The sequence below is a fragment of the Balaenoptera borealis genome (genome assembly GCF_965194805.1).
Source record: "Balaenoptera borealis genome assembly, chromosome: 12".
NCBI lineage: Eukaryota > Metazoa > Chordata > Mammalia > Artiodactyla > Balaenopteridae > Balaenoptera > Balaenoptera borealis.
In genome coordinates this window covers 43,662,458-43,683,285 of record NC_138869.1, presented here as the reverse complement: position 1 = coordinate 43,683,285, position 20,828 = coordinate 43,662,458, and the positions used below count along the sequence as shown (strand labels likewise).

Genomic DNA, 20,828 nt, shown 5'->3' with positions numbered 1-20,828 from the left:
GGTGGCGCAGTGGTTAAGAATCTGCCTGCCAATGCAAGGGACATGGTTTCGAGCCCTGGCCTGGGAAGATCCCACACGCTGCAGAGCAACTAAGCCCATGCACCACAACTACGGAGCCTGAGCTCTAGAGCCCGCAAGCCACAACTACTGAGCCCACGTGCCACAACTACTGAAGCTCGCATGCCTGGAGCCTGTGCTCCTCAAGAAGAGAAGCCACGACAATGAGAAGCCCACGCACCGCAACGAAGAGTAGCCCCCGCTCACCGCAACTAGAGAAAGCCCGCGCACAGCAACGAAGACCCAACTCAGCCAAAAATATAAATAAATAAATAAATAAATAAATAAATAAAAGATTTTAAAGGCAGATATCAACTGATCACTTAAAAAAAAATAAATTTTTTACAAAAAATGTTTGTTGCTTTTGAAATAATAGCATATTTCTGAACTGTACTTCCTTTTACAGGTATATGAGGTTTTCTGTGATCTTCAAAATATCACTCAAAACTTTCTTTTATAAAAATCAGACAGAAGATGCTTAAGTGTGCACTGATAAGTATTTTGTGAGCTAAAATTATGTTATGATCTTGACATGAAAAAATAAAGTGAAATAGAATCTCCTAATTAGTTTTTTTAAAAACTAGTTTTTAGAACCGTTTTATATTTACAGAATAATTGAGCAGATGGTACAGAATTTCCCATATATCCCTGCCCACATACAGGCATGCACAGTTATTCCTATTAATAGCTTACCTTATTGTGATACATTTGTTACAATTAATGAACCAATATTGACATATTATTATTAACTAAAGTCCATAGTTTATTCAGATTCCCTTAGTTTTAGTTTTTACCTAATATCCTTTTTCGTTCTAGGATCCTATCCAGGATACCACATTCCATTTCGTTGTCATGTCTCCTTAGACTCCTCTTGCCTGTGACACAACCTCTTCCAGTGACCAGCGTATTGTGCACCTTCCTTCTAGCAGAGCTCCCCCAAAGAGCTCACTGCCTCCAATTCCTCTCCTCCCACTCTTTCCCAAACCCACTCCAATCCCACCCCCAATTAATTCCTCCAAAACCACACCTGTAAAGGTAATCAATGAGCTCCATGTTGCTAAATCTAATGGCCAGTGCTCAGTCTTGTTTAAAGTGATTGGCCACTTTTTCCTCTTTAGAGTCTCATCCCTTCTCCACCTTTAGTTTCCCATGCTCTCCTGTTCTTGTCCTACCTCCCTGTACATCTCAGTTAAACATGCTGAAGGGCTCCCCTGGTGGCGCAGTGGTTGAGAATCTGCCTGCCAGTGCAGGGGACACGGGTTCGAGCCCTGGTCTGGGAGGATCCCACATGCCGCGGAGCAACTGGGCCCATGAGCCACAACTACTGAGCCTGCGCGTCTGGAACCTGTGCTCCACAACAAGAGAGGCCGCGATAGTGAGAGGACCACGCACCGCGATGAAGAGTGGCCCCCACTTGCCACAACTAGAGAAAGCCCTCGTACAGAAACGAAGACCCAACACAGCCATAAATAAATAAATAAATAAATAAATTTAAAAAAAACAAAAATAGCCAAGAAGTTTATTAAAAAAATAATAATAATAACATGCTAAAGCTGGGACTTCCCTGGCAGTGCAGTGGTTTGGACTCCGCACTTCCACTGCAGGGGGCGCGGGTTCGATCCCTGGTTGGGGAACTAAGATCCTGCATGCCGTGCAGCGTAGCCGGAAGAAAAAAATGCTAAACTTGAACTCTTTACTTTCCTTCCCAAACCTGTTCCCCCCATAATTGTCTTCATCTCAGTAAATGACACTTCCATTAACAAAGTTGCTCAGGCTAAAAATCTAGGAGTCATCCTTGACTCTTCTCTCTCAAAATCCACACCCAATCTTTTAGCAAATCCAATAATTTCTAATCCAGTTACCTACCCCCCACCTTCCCCCCCCCCCCACTGCTACCCTGGGGTGAGAAGGGAAGGACAATGAGACAACCAGGAAGTGTGATGTGGTAGACGCCCAGGGAAGGATATGTTTCAAGAGATTGGTCAAAAAGGAAATGCTGCTAAAAGGTCAAGTACAAGCAGTGGTCATTGCAATGATTTGGCAAGAGTCTTTGATGACTCATTGATCTTCTGGAATTTACTTGGCCTATGGGGTGAGGTGAGACCAAAATACCCTTTTTCCCCCTAATTTGCAAACTGAATTTTGTAACAATTCTTGACCAGGCCTCATTTCTCTATCCATCTCTGAGACTCCCTTTATTCCCCCCAGAGAGTCTCAAAACTGTAAAAGCAGGTCCATGCAGGCTGCCTGAGAGGGCTCTGGCACTCACCTTACTCTCCTCACTCAATATTTGATATACACTTCAGTTTATTCTTCTAGATTTTTTCTTTTTCTTTTATTTTAATTTTAGTTTTTAAATTGTGCTAACATATACATAACATTTAGCACCTTAACCATTATTACATCTTAACATTATACAGTTCGGTGGTATTAATTACATTCAAAATGTTGTGCAGGGAATTCCCTGGCAGTCCAGTGGTTAGGACTCAGCACTTTCACTGCTGGGGCCCGGGTTCGATCCCTGGCCAGGGAACTAAGATCCCGCAAGCCGCATAGTGCAGCCAAAAAAAAAAAAAAAAAGTTGTGCAACCATTATCACTATCTAGTCTGCTTTCAAAACTTTTTCCTCATCCCAAACAGAAATTCTATATCCATTAAGCAATAACTCGCCATTTCCCCCTTCCTCAAATCTCTGACAACCTCTATTCTACTTTCTGTCTCTATGAACTTGACTGTTCTAGGTACCTCATATAACTGGGATCATAGAGTTTTGTTGTTAAAGAGATAACAGGCCCAAAATAGAGTCGCTTATGCTAAGCCCCAGGCCACCAAACCAAGTCTTAGTTTTAGTTGGGCTCTCCCAGAAATGGAATCTTAAGCCAGTCAATCAGGAATCTCCTGATAAACACTATTTGATCAGGTCATCTGCCTGTTATACTACGACATCCCCTAAAGGAAAGTAACTTTGCAATAACCAACCTGCTTTTTTTGCCTGCTATAGTATCCTTGTTCCCACTCCCTTTTGCCTATCAAAATCTTTCATTTTTGTTCAGCACCTTGGAGCTCTTTTCTACCTGCTAGATTGGATGTGCCTGATTTGAATCAATTTTTGCTCAAATAAACTCTTAAAATTTTTAAACATGCCTCAGTTTATCTTTCAACATTGTCCTTTTATCGTTGGTTTATTTCACTTAGCATGATGTTTATCTATTTATCTGTTGGTGGACATGGGCTGTTTCTACCTTTTGGCTATTGTGAATAATGCTACAATGAACACTCACTGGCATCCAAGCATCTGTTTGAGATGCTGCTTTCAATTATTTTGTTATTTACCTAGGAGGGGAATTGCTGGATCATATGGTAATTATATTTTTAGCTTTTTGAGCAACCACCAAGCAGTTTTCTGTAGTGGCTGTACCATTTTACATTCCTGCCAGCAATGCAAAAGTGTTCTAATTTCTCTACATTCTCACCAATATTTGTTATTCTCCAATAGCCATCCTAATGGGGGTGACATGATATCTCGTGGTTTTGATTTGTATTTCCATAATGACTAGTGATGTTAAGCATCTTTTCATGTGGTTATTGGCCATTTGTATATCTTCTTTAGACAATGTCTATTCAAGTCCTTTGCCCATTTTTGAATTTGTTTGTTTTTTGTTGTTGAGTTGTAGGAATTCTTTAGGTATTCTGGATATTAGTCCCTCCTTAGATATATGATTTGCAAATATTTTCTCCCATTTTGTGAGCTGTCTTTTTACTCTCTTAATAGTGTTCTTTGATGCACAAATTTTTTATTTTGATGAAGTCCAATTTATCTATTTTTTCTTTTGTTACCTGTTCTTTTAATGTCATACTTAAGAAATCATTGCCTTCTCCAAGATTATGAAGATTTCCATCTATGTTTTCTTCTAAAAGTTTTATAGTTTTAACTTTTAAATTAAAATCTTTGATCCTTTTTACTTAATTTTGTATATGATGTAAGGTAAGGGTCCAACTTCATTCTTTTGCATGTGGATATTCAGTTTTCTCAGCACCATTTTTTGAAAAGACTATCTTTTCCCCATTAAATGGTCTTTGCACTCTTGTTGAAAATCAACCGAATATATATGTGAAGGTGTATTTCTGGGCTTTCTATTCTATTTCATTGGTCTATATGTCTATTCTTATGCCAGCACCACACTGTTTTGATTACAGTACCTTTGTAGTACATTTTGGAAATCAGAAAGTTTGAGTCCTCCAACTTTGTTCTTCTTTTCCAAGATCGTTTTGGCTATTCAGGGTCCCTTGAGATTCCATATAAATTTTAGGATGGGTTTTTCTATTTCTCTTATAAAACACCATTGAGATTTTCACTGGGATTACACTGAATCTGTAGAACACTTTGGGTAGTATTGCCATTTTAACAGTATTAAGTCCTCCAATCAAAGAACATAGAATGTCTTTCTATTTATTTAGGTCTTTTAAATTTCTTTCAGCAATGTTTTTCAGCAAGAAGAAATCAGGTGGCACCTTCAGCACTTCACTTGGAAATTTTTTCTGCTAAATATTACAGTTCATCATTTACAAGTTCTGCTTTCCATCCAAATACGGGTTATGATTCCACTAAGCTTCCCACAACTATTTAACAAAGATTCCTTTTACTCCTGGTTTCCAATAACATGTTCCTAATTTTCTTCTGAGCCCTCAATAGCAGCATTCTTTTTTTTTTTTTTTTTTTAATTATTTATTTATTTATGGCTGTGTTGGGTCTACGTTTCCGTGCAAGGGCTTTCTCTAGTTGCAGTAAGCGGGGGCCACTCCTCATCGCGGTGCGCGGGCCTCTCACTATCGCGGCCTCTCTTGTTGCGGAGCACAGGCTCCAGACGCGCAGGCTCAGTAGTTGTGGCTCACGGGCCTAGTTGCTCCGCGGCATGTGAGATCTTCCCAGACCAGGGCTCGAACCCGTGTACCCTGCATTGGCAGGCGGACCCTCAACCACTGCACCACCAGGGAAGCCCTATAGCAGCATTCTTAATGTCCAAATTTCTGCTAACAGTTGTTTGAAGGTAGTTTTGGCTTTTTCTATTATGCTCCCTGACATTCTTCCAGCCTTTGCTCACTGCCCAATTCCAAAGCCATTTCCACATTTTTAGGATTTGTTACAGCAGTACCTCTCACTCTTGATACCAATATTTAGTAGTTTTCTATTGCTGCCATAACAAATCACCACAGACTTAATGGCTTAGAACAAAACAAATTATTATCTCACAGTTCTGTAGGCCCAAAATCCAACATGGATGTCATTGGGCTAAAATCAAGGCATTAGCAGGGCTGTGTTCCTTTCTGGACACTCTAGGGGAGAATGTGTCCTTGGTCATTCAGGTTATTGGCAGAAGTTAGATCATAGTGGTTGAAGGACTGAGGTTTCTGTTTTCTTGCTGGCTATCACCCAAGGGTCATTCCCAGCTTCTAGAGGCCATCTGAATTCCTTGGATCTTTGGGTGGTGGAAGATCTCTTCCACCACCTTCAAAGCCAGCAGCAGAGGATTAGTACCTCTCACACTCTGAATCCGACCAACTCTCCTGCCCTCCTCTTCCACTTTTAAGAGCTCATGCAATTACACTTGGCCCACCAAAATAATCCAGAATAATCTTCCCATTTTAATGTCTTTAACTTAATTCCATCTGCAAAATCCTCTTTGCCATGTACTGTAAAATATTCACAGATTCCAAGGACATCTTGAGGGCCATTATCCTGCCTACCACAGCCTCCCTAGGAGACACCAACTCCTGTCCCTTCCCAGCCTGCCCTCTCCTGTGCTCCAGAATTCCTTCTTTCCCCTGAAATCCTGACCATCTTATAGTTCGTGAAACAGGTCAAGGTCTCTTTCCCCACCTGGCCCTTGTATGTGCTTATCCTTCTGACTGGAGCACTCTCCCCGTCCTCTCACCACCCCACTCACCCTTCAGGTCCCAGCAGTCAGCCCACACCAGCCCTACTCCAACTGGCTCAGCACAACTCTCTGCAGAGGAATTGAGTTTTTGAGTCTGCTTCATCACCACCTCTACCCTCCCCTATTTGTGAGTGGGTGAGGGAGGAGCCTGTTCTGTTCATCAGCAGATCCTGATGCCTATGGTAGAAGGAAGGGAGGAAGCAGGTGAGGGCCCCTTTGGGGAGGTTCAGCCCTCATCCCACTTCCAGGAGCTTCAGAGCAAGGGCCACTTAGGTGCCAGAGCATGTTTGAGATGTCACAAAGATGAAGGCAGCCAGGGCCCTCCCTCTACCCCCAGCCCCAGCTCAGGCCCCACAGGCTCAACCAGGAGCCCTAGCTGACTCAGCCAGGTGGTCACCTCTGGGCTGCCCTCTCTGGACCACCCACATCTGCCCTGATGGCCAAGTCTTCTCCCAACACACTGGGGGCCCCTGAGGAGCCCCAGAAGAGCAGTTGTATTTATGAGTGGGATCCCTAGAGAGGAGGGGTCAGTTGGTGTGGGCAATGGAGCAGTGTGAGCCAGCCTGGGGCCCACCTGCCCAGCCATCAATGGGCACCGAGGCCTCGATGGGTGTGCTGGCTCTAAAAGTAGAAAAGGGGCACAGGGTCCAGACAGGCCTGGAGAGAGTAAGACACACAGGCCTGAGCCTGGCCCAGAGCCTCAGGCCATCCCCGCCCCAACAGGCCACCAGGCAAAGAGAGCAGTATGTTGGGTCACCCGCTCTGGGCAGGAGTCCCCTTTATTTCGGTTCGCTGCTGGGTGGCTAGACGCTGCAGATGGCCCTCAATATGGACCAGGAGGGCATCCAGCATGTGCAGGACCCCAAGGAGTAGGGCACGGTCTGAGATCGGGGCCCGTCGTTTCCAGGGTGCACAGGGGTTAGCCGTCACCTGTGGATGCTGAGGATAGGACCAAGAGGCAGGAGTGAGAACAGAGGAACGGGACAGAGGTGTGGTGGGAAGGGGGACTTAGGGTGATGGAGGATCGTGGAGGGTCTGTTGTGGCCTAGTATGGTCATGGGGCCCGTGGAGGCTGGATGAGGAATAGGGATAATAAAGAGGGAGGATGGGGCAGGGTACTACCCATGGGAAATGGCCAGGGACTGTTGGGTGTGGACAGATGTAGGGACCCTGGGGTGTGAGTGATGGGGGAGGGGCAGGGGGAGAGGCAGCAGGAGGCCCACAAGACATGAGTGGGAGGATGGGTAGAGAATTACGAGCTCATTGGGTATGAACAGAGGTAGGAGGCTGTGGGGACAGAGCAGTGCCACGCTCACCTCACTCTCAGTGGCCTGTGAGCGCCGCCGTTGCATCACCGCACGGCTGAGCATCAGCATCATGGTAGTGGCGACGGTGACCCCAGCCACTGGGTAGATGCGGTTCACCCCCAGGCCCATCCAATGGCCAGGACAGCCCAGGCTGCCCTTGCAACCCTCCAGGCTGTTTGGCTGGCACCCCCAGGGCTGTAAGTCCAGCCCCACCTGGTACCACAGGGGCCGTGACCAGGTGTGGGTGCGGACAGGCATCGCTAGCAGAAGCAGCCATGGCAGGAAGGACTGTGCGTGCAGCATGGCTGCTGCAAGTACTAGGGGCCGGAACCTGGGCGCCTGGCAACGGACAAACACTCCTCCCCCAGGGGCAGGTGAGGCAGTAGGTTCCAGCTGGGCCCACGGCTCTCAGGAGGGGCGGCCTGGCCAGAAAATATGGGGCAGGGGGCGGGGTTCCAGGGCCGGGGAGGAGGGCAGGCTTGGGGCCCAGGAATGAAAGAATGCCTCCTTCCCCCTCTCCTTTCTCCTCACCTAACATACAAACCCTAAAATTCTAACACCCACAGCTCCTATTGCTGCTCTCCACCAGTGGCAGCACCAACCACAGGCCAACCAAGCTAAGCACACAGAGCTGCTCCCTGCTCCCCTATGCCCAGACTCAGCCCCATGGTCCACGTCGCAGCAGAGTGAGCACTCAGAAATGTGGGCGCGCACTCTCTGAATAAAGCCTGAAGGCTCACCCTGGCCTATGAGGTGCTCTGTGCTCTGGTCTCCCCTCCTGCCTCTTGTAGGCCTCCCTGGTGTTCCTTGAACACACCTGCTGTTCCCTACACTAGGAGCACTGTCCTAGAAAGAGAACTCTCACGGCTGGATTTCAGCTCAAGTGTCACCTGCTCCCTGAGTCTCCCTCCCATGACCATCCTGGGTAACACAGTCCCTTCTCTTTCACGTGACCCTGTTTTATTTATTTATTTGGCCGCATTGTGGCATGTGGGATCTTAGTTCCCCAACCAGGGATTGAACCTGTGCGCCCTGCAATGGAAGCGCAGAGTCTTAACCACTGGACTGCCAGGGAATTCCTGACCCTGTTTCATTTTCTTCAAAGCATTTCCAAGTACAGGTATACCTTGGAGATACTGTGCTTCGGTTCTAGACCACCACAATAAAGCGAGTTGCACAAATTTTTCAGTTTCCCGGTGCATATAAAAGTTATGTTTACACTACACTGTAGTAGTCTATTAAGCATGCAATAGCATTATGTCTAAAAAAAAGTACATACCTTAATTTAAAAAAACACTTTATTGCTAAAAATTGCTAACCATCATCTGAGCCTTCAGCGAGTCACAGTAGTAACATCAAAGATCACTGATCACAGATCCTCCTAACAAATATAATAATAATGAAAAAGTTTGAAATACTTCGAGAATTACCACAATGTGACAGCGACATGCGGTGAGCAAATGATGCTGGAAAAATGGCACCAAAAGACTTGATTGACTCAGGGTTGCCATAAACTTTCAACTTGTAAAAAAACACAGTATCGGCGAAGTGCAATAAAACAAGGTCGGCCTGTATCTGCAAGTTCACGTTTGAGGTTTACCTTCCACTCCAGTACATAGGTTCACTTAACCAGTATTTACCAAGCACTTCCTTGTGCCCGGCGTTGTTCCTGGTGCCTGGAGGCAGTGTGACAAAGGGCCCTGACTTCCTGGGCAGGGTTTTGGGGGTGGGGAAAGGACAGATGATTTGTGAACACAGAGCAGGGCACTAACACAGGCCAGGATAGAAACAGCCAGGCAAGGGGTGCCTCTGTGACTTGCAGGGCAGGGCAGCCTCTGTCCACTGGTCTAGCACAGAGCCCAGGGCCTGGTCGGGACCTGCGAACGGCAGGCTCACTTGTTTTGGCAGGTGACGTGAGCCCAGCACTGTTGCAAGCTGTTTGTGGCATTTACTCATTTAATACTCATTGAGGAACCCGTGAAGTGGGTACTATTACCATTTCTACTCTCCTGATGAGGATACTGAGGCCCAGAAAGGTTCGATCCCCCCCACCCTGGCCCCCAGTCACTCAGTATCAGCTGGCCTGAAGGCCCATTGCTGCCCACTGGGCCACATGCCCAGATGTTGGTGTTTTATGGCAGAAATCAACACGTGGTTCTTGGCTGACGGTGACCTGCAAAGCCCAGGTGATCTAATTATACAAATAAGCATTTTTCCCAGGTAAATCAATCATGCACATTCTTTCCTTTCTTTTCTTTTCTTTTGGCTGCACCATGCTGCTTGTGGGATCTTAGTTCCCCAACCAGGGATCGATCGAACCCTCACACTTGACAGTGAAAGCATTGAGTCCTAACCACTAGACTGCCAGGGAATTCCCATATTCTTACTTCTCAGTGCAGACTGGCAACACCTGTGAATACCCTGTGCTTCCTCGGCTGGTTGCTCAGGTGTTCACACCACACCCTCCAGGGGCTGCCCAGTAGCGCCAGGCCTGCTCTGCACCTTATCAGGGGTCCCTGAGAACAGGTCATTCCTGAGAAGCAGCTCTGATTCCAACCATTTTACAGCCGAGGACACAGGTGCCGAGGGCTGCGCGTGGCTGGGGAGGAACTTGGACCTGGGACGCCCCCACCCTGGGCCTAGCCCCGCAGCTCTCCCTCCTGCTCCACACTCCCCCTGCCTGACCCTGCCCTCCCCGAACTTTCCCCCCAACTTCCGACCCCAATTCCCACTTTGGGGCATAAGAAGGGTCAGGAGCCAGGGCTGTGGATTATACCCTTGCCCCTGCCAAGCCCCCACCAAGCCACAGCAGAGCCTGGCATTGGGCAAACAAATCTTTATTCCTGAGGCTAAAAACATGCATGCTCCTCCAACTTGGCCAGTGCCTTATCCCAGGCCTAGAGCACTGAACTTGGAGTCCCAGGACCTCCATCCCTGAGTTATGTGCGTGCGTACGGAGGGGACTCCTGGGTGACATCTGGAGGCAGCCCAGGGGTAGGGGGTCCTCACGGGTACCCTGTCGCAACCTCCAGAGGTGGGCAGTCTCAGGCAGGGTGGCAGCACGGTCAGAGTTTGGTAACCTGGGCAGGGAGAGGAGGAGAGGCTCCTGTCAGTTTCCGAAGGACATACTACCCCCTCCCCCGGGAGCAGCTTCCTCTAAAGGCAGGAGGGGAAGGCAGTGGATCCACTGGGGGCAGACCTAATCAGAGCCATCGAGGAAGGGTGGACTTCCTGGAAATGGGGTCAGGATGGGACAAGCAGTAGATAAACAAAAAGAGCTCAGCAACAGAGGTCAGCTCACCAAAACAGGGTTGACAGGGCTGGACCTCGGGTGTTGGAGTGCAAAGATGACAGCATCGTGAACAGAGGCAAAGAGATGCTGCTTGGTGATAGATGCATCGAAGAAGTGTCCCACCTCAAGCTGCGTGACCACGGGAGCTGTAGGCAAGGAGTTGGTCTCCCCTGACCCGCAGAACCCCCAGGAACCTCCAGGCACTGGCAGAATGTCATCCTGACCACCACCCCTGAGGCTTATAGCTAAACCCCAACTCTTGACCCTTGACCCCTCCCTCCCAGGACACCTCTGACCTCCAGTTTCAGAGAAAGACTTTTTCCTTGTGCTGCCTGGCAGATTCCTTGGCCAGAATCCCCACCCCCTCCCCGGACCGCTCTTGCTGTCTGCACCCCACGCACAGTGGCAGGCGGCCATGTACACCTCCACATCGATCTCCCGGAAGTCACGGAAAATCTGTGGCAGAAAAGGGGGCCAGACTCAGAGGGAGGCTCAGGGGCTCCGAGGGGGGACTTGGGCAGGCTTGGGGGGAGGGAGTTCAGAGGGGGAGCTCAGAGGGTTGGGGGTTAGGCTCAGAGGGCTCTTGGAGTTAGTTATGGGGTCAGGGTTGAAGGGCCTTGTCCTCCCCCAAGGCCCTTCTTAGGGGTGCCCCCAGCCCCTTACATTCTTCAGGCTCTTGAGACACACAGTGTCCACGAAGGAAAGGGAGCTCAGGTCCAGGATGAGGCTGTGGAAATCTGGCTGAGGCAGGCCCAGGGTCTTCAGTGAGGACATGTCTGGGGCCTTGGCATCTTCTTGACCCCTGGCTGCTGTATCCTCTAGCTCAGTCTCTGTGCTCACCTGCTGGGAAACCAGACACATTGCAAGGGCCGCCCACGGGGGGTAAAGGCAGGGAACATACACAGACGTGCAGAGACACACAGGATCAGACGTGTAAACAGCCACGTATATGGGACATGCAGTGGACACATGAGGATATGGAGACAGGGAGCCTGTATGTAAAGACAGGAGGGACACATGGGGACACACAGGAGAGGGTGCCCAGACTCCGGGAGCACACACAGATATGCATCTACTGCTCTGTTACCTCCTGGGCCCATACTTAACAGGGACACTTAAGAAGGAAGGGCATCAGAGACCACGCTCCATCCTCAGTCAGCCAGAGTGACTGACTGAGGATGGGGACAAACCAGAAGAGACACATGGACACACGCGCACACACAGATATCCTGGCACCCTGCCTGAGTCTTTTTTTGGGGGAGGGGGGCGCTGCACGGCATGTGGAACTTCCCTGACCAGGGATGGAACCCATGGCCCCTGCACTGGGAGCGTAGAGTCTTAACCACTGGCCTGCCAGGGAAGTCCTGCCTGAGCCTCTAATTGAGATTCGTGTCCCCTTTGATCCCAGATTTTTCCCACATGCCCAATCCCTTCCCTCTGCCCATGAACACAGACTGCAGGGTCTTGTAGAATTCACAAATTCAAGGTCTTTGGCTAGGCCTCAGATTACAGATCAGAGAGCCACAAGCAGAATTCTATGGCATCTCACTAGAGATCTCCCTGCAGAGCATCTGATCCATCACTCCACTCCACACACGGGCACTCTCATCCCTGCAGCTCATGGTTGGCCGCTCTCCCACCTCCAGCCTCACCTTGGCCTTGGAGCCCTCCACATCGTTGCTCTCAATGTCTGTGACACTGGTGTTGACATTGATGGAAATGGAAGTGCCCTTGGAGGCGGCAGCCTAGGCCAGGAAAGAGGGGGACCAGGAAGGAGGTGTCCCAGCTGTCATATGACAACCAGGCCAGGCAGGTGGACCAGGAGCTGAAGCTTGGGACCAGGGCAGCCAGGCTGAAGGCTGTGGGGTTTTGACCTACTTTGGGAAGAGGTCTGTGATGGTTCACGCCATCATTGGCTTAGGAGGCGGGAGAAAAACAAAACTGCCTCCAGAACCCTGACCTGCAGGGTCGCTGGGGGCATCAGGGAGAGAGGAGGAGGGGTGAAGAATGAGGGTGAGAAGCCAGGAGGCTGGGAGAAAGGACGGGTGGGGTCAGAAGGGCCCCTGCCTGTTTCGGGAGCTTATTCTCTTTGTGAAGTCGCTTCAGCTTTAGCTCCTGCTTCCTGAGCAGTTTCTTCTTCTGGGAGATGAGGTGGTCCACGTTCACACCGCACTAGAGCAAAGGGCAGGGCAGGGGATGTGGACACTGGGGAGGTGAGAGACTCTCTGCCCCTCCCGCTGTGGACCCCAGGCCTCACCCTCTGCTTCAGCGTGTCACTGTAGAGCTCAGCGTTGGCAAAGTACATGGTGGCCGAGGAGCGGAAGACCTTCACGCCGGGGACCTCCCTGGCCTGGGGATGGGTCAGGTTGGGGGTGGCTGAGCCCTCGTCTCTCCTAGCTGCATCTTGTTCTCTTTCTTTCCTCCCCTGTGTACCCCAGTACCTGCCATCACCAACCCTCTGCTTCCCAGCCAACAGAGGCCCGGCCTGCGGCCCGTGCCCTCCCAGGAGCTGGTGGGGTCATCCTGACCCCTCAGCTGGGCCTGTCAGAGTTGCTGCTTCTTCCTCCAGGGCATCCTGAACCTCTCCCACCCCATCTCCCCTGTCCTTCTGCCAATACCCAGGCCAGGTTTCAATGGCTCTTAGCTTCCGCCTGGGTCTCCAACCCCAGCACTGGGGTCTGTTTTCTGTATGTGGACAGAGAGACCCTCCTCAGCTGCCAGCCCAGCCAAGCCTTCCCCGGCTCCCACCCCGCTCAGGACACTCCAGGTCTCTGCTCAGCCTCTGGGCCTGAACGATGTCCCTGCGCCACCCCCTACCTCCCTTTCCATCCAGCTGAGCTTCTCCCCTCATGTCCTTCCCTCACTCTGCCTCATCATACTATGCTCAGCCTTCAAGGCTCCATCAGGGAAAATGAGCTTGTTTTATTCCAGAGCCCCCACCTTTGTTCCCAGGGCTTGACATGAGACTTCTCAGGAGGTAAAGGACGGAGATTCAGTAACCCCACTGATGAGGTCAGCAAACAGCCTCCCCTACATCCTCGTGCCCCAGATCCTGCCCCTCTACATTCCTGACCCAGGGCTACTCTGCAGGATGGGGCTTGTACTGTGGCCTCTAAGACAGACTCCTCCCCCAGGCCCTAAGGCCCCTACTCTGAGTATGGGGGTCAGAGACCCAAATTCCTCCCTCGAAATTCCAAGGACCAAAGCACCCTTAGCGCCCCACCCCCGTGTCCTTGCCAAGTACGCAAGGACCTGATAAGGGATGGCCTAGTCTGCCTCTGTCCCACCCCATCCACGCCATCCTCTGGCTTAGCCCCTGCCACTCACTTCTGAGTACTCTGCCACGTCTCTGTAAATATCTGTGTCTGGCACCTGCCCCAGGACAGAGTAGTGGGGCCTGTGAAAGAGAGTGTGAGAAGAGGGGGGCATTAGGAGAGGGGGCAATGAGGGGGTTCTAAGGAGCCTTGGGTCACCCCCCAAGATGTGGGAAAGCTGGGGGAAACCAGCGTGGACCTCACTCCCTCACCAGCTGGAATGAGGGGGGAACCAAAGGGGTGACTCACAGCTGTGTGCGGACCACCACGAGCAGCAGGGAGAAGACTACCGCAACTGCCAGGCCAAGGTCCAGGTTTAGCAGGATGGTGGCCACAAAGGTCACCAGCCAGATGAGCTAAAAACAGAAGGGTAGTAGTCAACAGGGTCTAGAAGGGTCACTGGGGCTGAAGGCCCTGACCCCTCCCCTGGGCTCCCAGGCCTCTCACCAGATCTACTCGATTTGCCTTCCAGAGGGAGTGTATGTCGGTGAACTGCATCAACATGCCCTTCAGGTTCACAATGATGGCAGCAGCCAGGACTGCCTGAGGGAGGGGGAGGGTCACCAGGAGCTACTGAGGGGTGCGGGATGCTGACAACCCTGACCAGCCGGCATGAGCCAGACTGTCCTCAAGCACCTGGGTATGACCCCGAATGACACTAGCCACCTCCTGCCCCCGGACCTAACAACTTGGGTCTGACTCTCAAAGATTCTTACCCCTGACTGTCGACTCCAAATCTCAACCCAGAGATCTCAAGCTTGAAAAACAGGGCATGACCCTGTATCCCTCCCCCTCACCCAGGCCCTGACTGACTGATCTGAGTCCCTGGCCTGGCCAAGGCCCTCAAGCCTGGCTGGGTGCGGGATGGCGGCTCACCTTGGGCAGGTCTTGGAAGAGCTCTCCAAGTTTGACGATGATAATGAGGATGAAGAGGGAGGAGATGGCTCCAGCCACCTGTACAGTGGGAGTGAGCGGGCAGATGGGTGGGCGGGAGTGTAGGGGAGAAGGAGGCGAGAGCAGGGGGAAAGGGGGAGAAGGGGGGAGGGAGGAGAGCAGGGGGTAGGACCACCCAGGCAAAGCCGTGTGCGTGCAGATGCACACCCAAGCCCACACCTGCAGCCCACCTGTGTGTTGCCCCCGGTGCTCTCCTGTACCAGGCTCCGAGACATAGAGCAGCTCACAGGGAAGCACTGAAAGATGCCCCCGATGAGGTTACTGAGGCCAAGTGCCACCAGCTCCTGATGGGGGTAGTGCAGGTGTGAGGACACATCACTAGCAGTGCGTGGTCACTGTGTCCAGGCCTACGCATCCCCAACCTCCATCCCCACTCGGTAGCCCCCAAAGACTTGGCCACTGTCCCATGTGTCCTGCTCTCCCACCCTCAGTCCCCCATGTGGCCCCAGCACATCTGTTTGCTGTTTCCCTGTCTCCCACCTGATACTCCAGCCCCCCAGGCCCTGGGGTCTCTGTACACCCGCCCCCTCCGTGTCTCACATCCCATTCCCCAGACCTGGTTGCTGTCCACCCGGTAGCCATGCCTCAGGGCGAAGATCTTCCCCAGCGAGATGGCAATGGCGAACCCAACCACAGCGATGGCGAAGGCATTTCCCACAAGCCTGGCGAACAGCTGGGGGCTGGGGGCCACTGGGGGCACCAGCCTGTGAGGGGCATCTGTGAGGCCAAAGGAACGTTGTGGCCCTGGCCACCCAACCCTCCCTGACCTGACAGGGGCCAGAGCTCACCCTGCAGGGATTTTGCCCACGACATCCACCCCAAATCTGTGCTGCAGTCCCACGCCGTAGGAGATGCCTGTGGCCCCGATGAGCTGCGGGGAGAGGACAGAGTCAGGGGAGGTAGGTGCTGGCACCACCGTTAAGGGGGATGGAGAAATCACTTTGGGCGTAAAGAGAGAGGCCTGAAGCGAAACCTTCAGAGGGGTGGGCAGAAGTCAGCGATAGGGTAAGAGATGGACACCACGATTTTGGGGAAAGGGAGATGCTGTCAGGGGCTGTCGGCTGTGGTCCCCCCAGTCCTCAGTGCCCACGCCAACTAGTCTTTAACTATCTGAGGGATGCCCACACAGCAGGGACTCCTCACTTGCCCTTCCCCCTGCCCCCCCTCCCCCCCACCAGAAATCGAACCGTGAGCAGCTCCCCGGGGAGCGGCATGGGCAGTTGTCGCCGCAGCTTGTCATTCAACAGCTTCACCAGCACGAGCACCACCCCTGCCACAACTGCGGTGACCATGGTGCCGACCACAGTCTGGGGCAGCTTCCAGCAGACCTCCAGTACTGTCTGAGGGGAGGGGGGGGGTCACAGCCAGCACTCAAGGTCCTGGGCCCACTCACCCTTCCCTCCTCCCACCCTCACTCACATAGATGAGGGACAGTGGCCCAGAGCGGCTGCTCAGATGGAGGCCAAACACATACTTGAGCTGCGAGACGAAGACCTGCACAGACGCGGCTGTGGTATAGGCTCGGACCAGAGGCTCCGACAGATAGGTGACCACGAAGCCAAAATGGACCAGGCCCAGCCCCACCTGTGGGGTGCACAGGGCAGTCAGGGGAGGAGAGGGTCCTGGGGGTGGCCAGGGCAGAGCCCAGGGCAGGTGGGATCAGAGGGGGATGAGTGATGAGGAGGAGGAAGATGGTGATGGCCAGACACTCAGGGGACCTGGCAGATGGGGTGAGGGGTGGGTCTGGCAGTCAGGGGCCTGTACTCCTGACTGCTCCGCACCTGGAAAAGGCCAACAAGGACACTGAGTGTGGAGGCCACCTGCACCCGAGCAGCATCTCTGGCCGCCACATCGACAGTGGAGTTCGAGGCCTGCAGGAAGGCTTCATCTGGAGCCAGTGATTCTGTCACACTGCCCACCATCACGGACATGACAGCAAAGGTGCCTGCGGGGGCAGATCAGGGTGGTCTGAAGGGGAGGGGGCACTGCCCTGCCCTGGAGTCCTGGTCTTAAGGGAGAGGCCAGGAGACACCCAGTTCTAGACCAATATCCTCAGACTTGCTGTGCAAATAGAGGCAGCGCTGGCAGTCAGGTATGAACTCTAAGTTCAAAGGCTCTTGAGTGTGGCTAGAAATGTTGACCCTGTATCATCTACCTTGTCCCACCTGTGTCCACTGCCTCAGGACCACTCCCCCTGTGAAAAGTGGAATGGGGAAGGGGACATGGCCTGCCTCAGGCTCTCAGGTCTATGCCAAGTCTGGGCCCCTTGAGTTGCTTCACCCACCCATATCCTCCTGGGCCAGGGCCTCTAGGTAATCTGAATCTGTCTCCACGGTCAGAGGCCCAGTCCTGCCTGGAATAACTCTTGGGCCAGTCTCCCACTGGCCTGGCATCAATGCCTCCCTCCCTCTTCCCTGCGTTTCCTTGCCCTGCTCAGCCCTCCCTCACCCTGTCCTCCGTGGGGAATGTGGGCATCCTCCTGGCTCCACTCACCCACGGAGATGTGCCGGGAAGTGCCGAACAGGAAATAGATAAAGACAGGATAGAAGGAGCTGTAGAGGCCAAACACGGGGGGCAGTCCAGCCAGGAGGGCATAGGCCAGGCCTGGAGGTGGAATGGTAGCAATGTAGACTTGGAGGCCAGGGTCTTGAAAGGATGAGGAAATCCCAGCCCTGGGTCATGCGCCATAGTTGCAGGGGCAGGGGTCATGCTTCTGGCTTTTGGCAGAGGGGTGGGGGGAGGCGGGGGCAGGCAGTGGTTCACAGATTACTACAGGCCAGGGCCTTGAAGGGTCGGGGTCACCATCCAAGGGTTGAGGGGACAGTCTCGAGGTCAAGGGTGGCTCACCCTGTGGTAGCTGCATAATGGCCACACTCAGGCCAGACAACAAGTCACCCAGAAGCCAGTCACGCACAGGATACTGGGGTAGCCAGGCCAAAACTGGGAAGTACTGGAGCAGAAGGGCTTGGGCCCGAGCATGGGAGCACCTGGGGACACAAGGGTAGGTATCACAGACAGGGGCTACCTGAGTCCTTCCAGTGCCCCCAGTACCCCCCACCTCAGCCTCACCGAAACCAGGTTCGCCACTGGAGGGTCCCAGTTGCTGAGCTCCGGCTCCCCAGCTCCTCCAGCTGTTCTTGGTTCAGCAGTGGCCGCTCCACATGGTAATCTCGCCTCCTCAGCTCCATTGCCTGCGTTGTGGACAGCAGTGCCTGTGTGTCCCTCTGTCTGGGTGGTGAGGCCAGAGACACAGTGAGGGCACTCCTGGCCCAACCTCCCCTAGACCTTCACCTGGGACCACAGAGCCGCCCACCTGACTTTTCTAGATCCCAAGATCTAGGTAGGTCCAACCCCCCAGCTGGCTCCTGCAGGCCCTATGCCCAGGCCCAGGCAGGGGCAGTACCTGAACTTTGGCTGGTGGAAGACTCTTGCTGGGCCAAAGTCCCCCACAAAGAGGCAGCAGGATGAACACAAGCCACACTTCAGTCCAGCCCTGAGTGTTCACCAATCTAGGTTCCAGGCTGACTGTCCCTCCCAGCCCCCTCCTCCCAGCCCCAACTCTTCTCCAGCCAATCCCAGTCCAGTCCGAGTCCTTATCCAGCTGCCCCACGAGCCCAGCGCATGCTGTCTGAGAGCACACGCAAGGAAGGAATCCAGCAAACCAGGCAAGTCTCTCTTCACATGAGAAGCCTCTACGAGAAGGAAAGTGTTGGGGCTAAGATTGCCCCCGGGCCTCCAGCCACAGGGTCCAGGTTGTAGACCTGGACAAGCTCAGGCCTAATCTGGGAAAGCCAGGGGATGGCTCTCACCGGGAGGGAGAGTTTTCCCCCTGGAAAGAGAAGTCCCCATTTCAAGGGGGGACAATCTCACCTGGGAATAGATCTCCGGGAGGATCTCGCCTAAGGAGAAGCTCTCACCTGACAGGAAAGTTTTCACCAGCTAGGTAAGTTCTGTCCTGAGGTGAATCTCTGATCTGCCCAGTGGCTACCACCTGATTAAGGGAAACGATCTCACTTGGGAATAGGAGATCTGGGGGGGAAGGGGGGCAGTTCTTACCTGGGGGAAGCTGTCTCAAAAACAGTTCTCACTTGGGAATAGGAGCTCTTGGAGGGGGAGCGCTTACCTGGGGGAAAGCTTTCACTAGCAGGGAAAGGTTTCACCTGCCAGGAAAGTTCTGATCTGGAGGGTATTCTCACCTAAGGGAAGCTCTGACCTGGGGGAGGTTCCCACCTGTAATGGGAGAAAACTCTCACCTGAGAATGGATCTCAGAGGGGGGAATCTTACCTGGAGGGAAGCTCTCCCCTGCTGGGAAAGGCTTCACCTGTCAGGAAAGTTCTGATCTGTGAGAAGCTCTGACCTACGGTGAGGTTCCCACCCGAGGGGCAGGAGCTCACCTGGAAAGGGCCCCTAACCTGGATGTCCCCGTTGGAGGATGCAGTGGAATGGGTGCGAGGACGATCCTCAGAGACTCTTGGCATTGCCGGCTCACAGAGATCTTCGAGCCCCGTGGCCCCTCCTCTGTGAGTCACTCGAGGTCTTTTAAGGGCTCCCACTCCCGCCACCCCTCCCCCTCCCCCTCCCCCCCGTCGAACCCGTGCTTGGAGGGAGGAGCTTAGATCCTTGACTCCTCCCTCTAGGAGGGCCCAGCGGCCAGAAGGGCCGGAGCGCACAATCCCGGACCAGTTGCATCCCTGGGTGGACCCAGGCCCCAGCTACGGACACTCTTGCAGCCACGTCCCGGGCCCAAACGCGCCGTACCGGCGCACCTCCTGGGGCGGGGCTCCTCCGCACACAGCCGCCGGGAGGCGGCCCCCGGCTAGCCCTCGGACGGCGCTCGAGCGGCTTTCCGCACAGCCCGCAGGGGCTGGGGTCGCGCCGGCTCCCGCCCCATCCCTCGCTACGGTTGGGCAGCCGCCTGCAGAAAATCGACAAAGCGGTAAACCGAGGCGCGGCAGGCGGGAAATGCCTGCTCCGGACTCGGCGGTACCCTTTCCGAGCTAACCCAAGCCGGGCGCCTGCTCGGGGGCCAAGGGGTGGCCCGCGCCTCGCCGACTCGAACACTGGGAACCGGGGCCGCGCCCTGCACTCACCCCGGCGCTTCCGACAGCCCCATGGCGGGTGGGCAAACCGAGAGGCGGTAGTCCCCACAGCTCGAGCGAGAGGCCGCAGCGGCCCGAAAGGCGGGGCCGGGACGGGGGCGAAGCCTGCGGCGCGCTCCCAGGGGCCAATCCCCGGGCAGGACGGGGAAGGCTTGGGCCAGTCAGCGTGCTGGGGCGGAGCCTAAGGGGCGGTCTCCCGGCGCCGCGAACCCTGAGGAGAGAGAGTTAACCCCTTCCTCCCCCTGGGCCTTGGCTTGTGCTCCCCCTCGTGGCCCGCCTAGCTCTCCTCCCTGAGCCGGTTGTTATCGCAGAAGTGGGACTAAGGACCCGAGGTGGCCTGGCCGTAGCCGCGGCCCCAGGTCCCTGAGTAGGGTGGGGCCGATACCACCAGGTCCCGGCTTCTTGCGGAGGGTCCCCGCGGGACGCGGAGCAGGATGTCTAGGGTTGCGGTTGGTGACCAGAGCCTTATCTCTCCGTGGGGTATCCGGGTCCATGGGGCCTCTCATGCCTCCAGTTGAGGGCGCCACCCTCACTCAGGCCTTCCCCCTGAGACCTGGCATGTCTCTGAGACCGAAGGGGCTCAAAGGCCTCCCTTCAACGCTGGGCACGCAGACCTTAAAGGCTGCGAGGTTCCCCTCCCCCGCACATAACACTGGCCCGGCAACAGGCCCGTTCTGCCTGAGTTCTTGAGGAACGCGGTGTCCTGGCAGCTCCAAGTCTGAGAGGCTGGCCGGGGGTCAGTGCTGTCAACGGGCTGAGGGCAGTTCCTAGGGTCGGTTTGAAGGCCAGGGCAAATGCCAGGTCAGGGCTGCAGGCCCTGCGGACTGAGGAAGCCATCATGTTGCTGCCTTGACCAGGCCTTACTCTC

At 53.7% G+C, this 20,828-nt stretch overlaps 2 protein-coding genes across 16 annotated transcripts; both read right to left on the bottom strand.

Annotated features, from left to right (window-relative positions):
- Positions 1-4,782: 4,782 nt before the first annotated feature.
- On the bottom strand, positions 4,783-8,454 carry TMEM89 (transmembrane protein 89). Its single transcript, XM_082344992.1, has 3 exons — positions 7,310-8,454; positions 6,751-6,932; positions 4,783-6,170 (listed from the first exon to the last, which is right to left on the bottom strand). The coding sequence occupies exons 1-3, from the start codon at positions 7,601-7,603 to the stop codon at positions 6,050-6,052; spliced, it is 597 nt and encodes a 198-aa protein (XP_082201118.1). The 5' UTR covers positions 7,604-8,454; the 3' UTR covers positions 4,783-6,049.
- A 126-nt stretch (positions 8,455-8,580) lies between these two features.
- Positions 8,581-20,068, bottom strand: SLC26A6 (solute carrier family 26 member 6). 15 transcript variants are annotated; one of them, XM_082344942.1, is made up of 21 exons: positions 19,952-20,068; positions 17,930-18,088; positions 17,708-17,847; positions 17,354-17,464; positions 16,642-16,805; positions 16,280-16,444; positions 16,048-16,200; positions 15,649-15,731; positions 15,417-15,564; positions 15,031-15,144; positions 14,783-14,860; positions 14,354-14,449; positions 14,156-14,262; positions 13,920-13,989; positions 12,850-12,942; positions 12,660-12,764; positions 12,245-12,337; positions 11,256-11,432; positions 10,994-11,048; positions 10,602-10,738; positions 8,581-10,380 (listed from the first exon to the last, which is right to left on the bottom strand). In XM_082344942.1, exons 1-21 carry the CDS (start codon positions 19,972-19,974, stop codon positions 10,366-10,368), a joined length of 2,286 nt encoding a protein of 761 aa, XP_082201068.1. In that variant the 5' UTR covers positions 19,975-20,068; the 3' UTR covers positions 8,581-10,365. The 15 variants fall into 15 exon arrangements, with proteins under 15 accessions (XP_082201068.1, XP_082201078.1, XP_082201072.1 ...); XM_082344952.1 differs by lacking the exon at positions 10,994-11,048 and adding an exon at positions 19,146-19,182 and having other exon boundaries at positions 11,256-11,435; positions 19,952-20,011; XM_082344943.1 differs by having other exon boundaries at positions 10,122-10,380; positions 17,930-18,051; positions 19,952-20,039.
- Positions 20,069-20,828: the final 760 nt, after the last annotated feature.